The 4,283-nt window shown below is 42.1% G+C and overlaps 1 protein-coding gene across 1 annotated transcript; it reads right to left on the bottom strand.

Annotated features, from left to right (window-relative positions):
- Positions 1–216: 216 nt before the first annotated feature.
- LOC149842172 (putative xyloglucan glycosyltransferase 12) lies at positions 217–4,060 on the bottom strand. Its single transcript, XM_090001299.1, has 5 exons — positions 2,968–4,060; positions 2,281–2,589; positions 1,899–2,189; positions 1,365–1,478; positions 217–1,247 (listed from the first exon to the last, which is right to left on the bottom strand). The coding sequence occupies exons 1-5, from the start codon at positions 3,679–3,681 to the stop codon at positions 633–635; spliced, it is 2,043 nt and encodes a 680-aa protein (XP_089857425.1). The 5' UTR covers positions 3,682–4,060; the 3' UTR covers positions 217–632.
- Positions 4,061–4,283: the final 223 nt, after the last annotated feature.

Consider the following 4,283-nt stretch of genomic DNA (forward strand, 5'->3'; position numbering starts at 1 on the left):
CTTCCGATGAATAATTTAAAGTTGAGCAAAAATAACATTTTACGGTTTCTCATTTCTCGGATGGCTTGGACCATCTCTTGGTGAAACGCCTGCTGCAATAAGGATAGTAATTTATTGCAATCACGAAAGAGCCACTTGCTGGAGCTGGCAGCTTAAACAAATAATAATAACAATAAACTACCACTCCATAGCTATCGCACTGAAAGGAAAACATAAGAATAACAATTATGTATAGCAATTAATCAATTCAATGAATTTATGGTCCTCCTGTAGCCATGGAGGTTGACAAGGGCCTTATCCTTGCTATACCACCCTCACTAGCACTTCTCTCAGTCAACTGTAGCCTTGCAACTAAAATCTTACAGACGAAAATTTTCTTACATGAGTGGGCCGTGTCGGCGGTGGTCATCACCCGAAAGAATCAAATTGAACCTTCATAAACAGAAGCAAGCAGCATTAACTACATCGTAATGAAGAGAGGATCCAAATTCCTCATCTCCTTCTATGCTGGAGAAAAGAAGAGATGGAAGCCTCTTCCTCAGTCTCTCTGATCCTATCTGTTCAAGGTTCCTGCTACAGAGACAGTAGACAACACCACAGTAGTTTCTATCCTTACGCAGATTCTACTGCAATCAGTCAACCTGTTCTCCGATCAGGTCTAAGCCAACCACTAGAAAAGACACCCCTTGAAACAGTAGAAAGTAAAAGTGAATTCCCTGAGCAGAAAGCAAGCTCCTTGCAGCAGCTATCAACAGCAAAAAGGCAAGCGCCAGTTCTTTTCGATATATTCTGTTTCTCTTCTTTGGCTTCTTGCTAACTTGATCAACCTCCTTGAGAGCATCAAGATTTGGCTCTGATGAACCACGCTGATACTTTGGTTCCTTGTCCAACAAAGCGACGAGGTCCCCCTCAGAAGACCTACCTAATTTCTTGGTAACCACCCATTCATAGGCACTTCCTAATTGGAACAGGCCAGAAACCATGGCATTGAACTTGGTTACAGACATGGTGTTTTCGAACAGAAGGTAAGGAACAATGAAAGGGAAGGACTTTGGGGCAGGAAGTATGTTGAGGATGGACATGGTGGCAGGTATGTAGCATACTACCCAAAATGGCAGCTCAGTTTCAGGAACAAACATCGTCATAGGAAGGATGATGCAGAAGAGTGTGAAAGAATAGAAGGGAAGTATAAGTTTTCTTAACAGAAAAAATAAGAAAATGAGGTTGGCTTTCTTCCACATTCCAATCTGATCAAGAAAACAAGAGAAGCACACAATAAGTAACTCATTTCCAACTACACAGATATGCTTTATTTGTTATGTAAAACGTTTGGAAATAAGAAATAGCATGTTGTAGGTGCAGACCTTGGCACGAATAACATCAGGTAGGCAGAACCGGAATAGCTGCATTGGACCAGAATGCCATCGGTGTTGTTGTTTTCTATACGCTTCATATGATTCTGGGAGCTCGCATTGGCACTGTAATTAAGCAAAAGAAATCAGTGGCAAGAAGATGAGAGCTGAAAATGAAAGGGTTCTGTTCACAATTCTTGCTAGTTCTAACTAATCCTGTAAAATTGTAAGTTCAGGGGAAAAAATAAGACACAAATAGTGCCTTGCTCTTTACGCTTGTGATCCTCATAAATAATATATGATTTGATTCAAATACCATGAATTTTATTTCTAAATGCGTCAGTATATAGTAAGCAACTGATCCATATATAGTAAGCAACGGATCAATCTTAAGTCTATCACCCCAATTATGATCAAGAACAATACACCAACACAATACGAGGACCATGATTATATCATTTTTTAACAAAGATCAATTAATTAAGAGAACAGAAAAAACGAGAATCTAAAAGAAAATGTAAACAAACAAGAAGCAGCCCTTGTTACCTCTACATCATTGAGGAAGATGAATTTCCATCCATGGAGGTGAGCTCGAACTGCAATATCCATGTCTTCTACGGTGGTCCTCTCGAGCCATCCACCAGACTCTTCCAAGGCCTTTCTTCTCCAAACACCAGCAGTCCCATTGAATCCAAAGAAATTCAAAAATATGCCATTCACTTGCTGCTCCACTTCAAAATGGAATGCAAGGTTAATGTTCTGTAATCTGGTTAACAGATTCTCATCCTTGTTCACAAATGACCACCTTGCTTGAACCAATCCCACATCCAAATTGTCCTAAAATCACGAAAAAATGGCATCTATAAAAATAGAAACAGTGCACATAGAAAATCGATTTAAAAAAGGATAAGAAATGCAAATTACATACCTTGAAATGAGGAACTGTTCTTTTCAGAAAATCAGGATATGGCTGGAAATCAGCATCGAATATGGCAATGAATTCATAATCTTTCACATAGCTACAGTTCATGGCGGACTTGAGATTTCCGGCCTTGTACCCGCTCCTGAGAACGCGGTGCCTATAGACAATATTAGCACCATTCTGTTGCCATTTCTCTACCTCTTCTTTAATAAGAAATTGAGTTGTTGGATCATCTGAGTCATCCAAAATTTGAACAAGGATACGCGCTTTCGGCCAATCCAGGTTACAGACAGCAGCTATGGATTGCTGATAAACCTTTGGAAAAATGAAAATTTGAAGATCATTCTCAGTAATCATCTGATATAACAAAACATGTGGGAACGGACAATCTTCGTTAGGAATTAGAAATCCTAGCAACCCAGTGATAGAGAATGTAAACCAAAACACCAAAAACCACCATGCTAGAATTAAATTTGAAACTACCATCTTTTTGTCCGAACTAAAACCCCATAAATCAATGCAGACGTGAAAATTTTACGAGTTTTAAACGAAAACCGTGATCCTGGAACCAAGATGCGAAAATCGAACATTTCAAGAGAATTCAGAAACAACGAGGTACGCATTGCTGATAATTTTTTCATCATATGTTCGAAATTTGGGATCAAAATGCCGAGGACGCGAAGGAAAATTTACCTCTTTCTCGTTACACATGGGAATCTGAACGAGAACCATGGGAAAATAGGCGTCGTATCCACCTTCAACATCGGCATTCGGCTCGATTTCCGCCTTGGGGACCGGCTTGATCTTCTTGAATCTGATCCAGAAACAACCCAGGCACAGGACCAACCTATCCAACGATTGAATCAGGAACAGCACGACGCAGACGTCGGAGAGAAGCTGAAGGAGAGGAGCAATATACTCCATCCTAACGAAAACCCAGGAGGAGTAGAGAGAATGGAGGAGGGTCTGCACCCCAAAGGAAGTCGGGAAGCGGAGCCGAGGGGCATTGAAGTGCCACCCTTTGTAGAAGGCGACGGCCTCGAAGCCGAGCATCAGGAGGGCGACGAACAGGGAGGCCTTGATGCAGGAGTAGAGCCTGTTCTTCTTCTTCTTCTTCCCGACGACGCCATCGCCTTCGTCCGAGGCGGCGGAGATGCGGCGGCGGATGGTGGAGCCGAGGCCCCAAGTTGCAGAAGCGATGGAGGTGAGGCAGCCGGCTGCCTTGTGGGCCTTGAGCAGGAGGACCCAAGTGAGCTGCCTCGCGTTCTTGCCCCTCCCCTTGTCCAGAAGAACGTCTTCCGGGCTCTCCAATTCCAGCATCGACCAGTTGGGGTTCTCCATTTTCACCACCACCGGTGTCCCTCTGTGGCTCTCCTTCGACCACCATTCCCCAAACTCGAACCCCATTTCCCCCAACTAGTCTATGGCTTTCTTCTGGTCTTGTGGGGAAGAATAACAATAACAATATGACGAAGAAGAAGATACAATGGAGATGCAGAGCATCAATAGCTTACAGTGTCATGCTTCCTTTTTAACCAAAATATGACAGAAAAAGAATAGGAAAATGAGGAGGAAGGTGTATAGGGCAATATAAGGCAACAAATGACTTCCTTTGTTGGGTTTTTAGCATCTAACATGAACTTCAATGATAAGAAGAGCCACAATGAAGAGAGCAATCCCAACGAGGAAGAGTGATATAGAACATAAATTGTTTAACCGATTTGGCTCCAAAGTATCAGTATCTAGAAGAGCAAGAGGAGGAGAGAGAAGATTTATGAATGGGTGCGAGGGGAGAAGAGAGAGAACACCTTTATATAACTCAGGATCTCGTATCAAAATAGTGAAAGAAAAGGTTGGCATGTGCCGGATGCTAATTAATTAAAAGGAAGGAACCTAGAAACGGCGGTAGGAAAGAGAAAATCCAGAGAGGGAGAGAGAGAGAGTTTGAAAATAGAAAGGTGGCTTTTACCAAGAGAGAAAAAGATTAGAAGGGGTAATTACTAATTAGT

This window comes from Nuphar pumila, chromosome 3 (assembly GCF_984573655.1).
Source record: "Nuphar pumila chromosome 3, dmNupPumi1.hap1.1, whole genome shotgun sequence".
In the NCBI taxonomy this organism is placed as follows: Eukaryota; Viridiplantae; Streptophyta; class Magnoliopsida; order Nymphaeales; family Nymphaeaceae; genus Nuphar; species Nuphar pumila.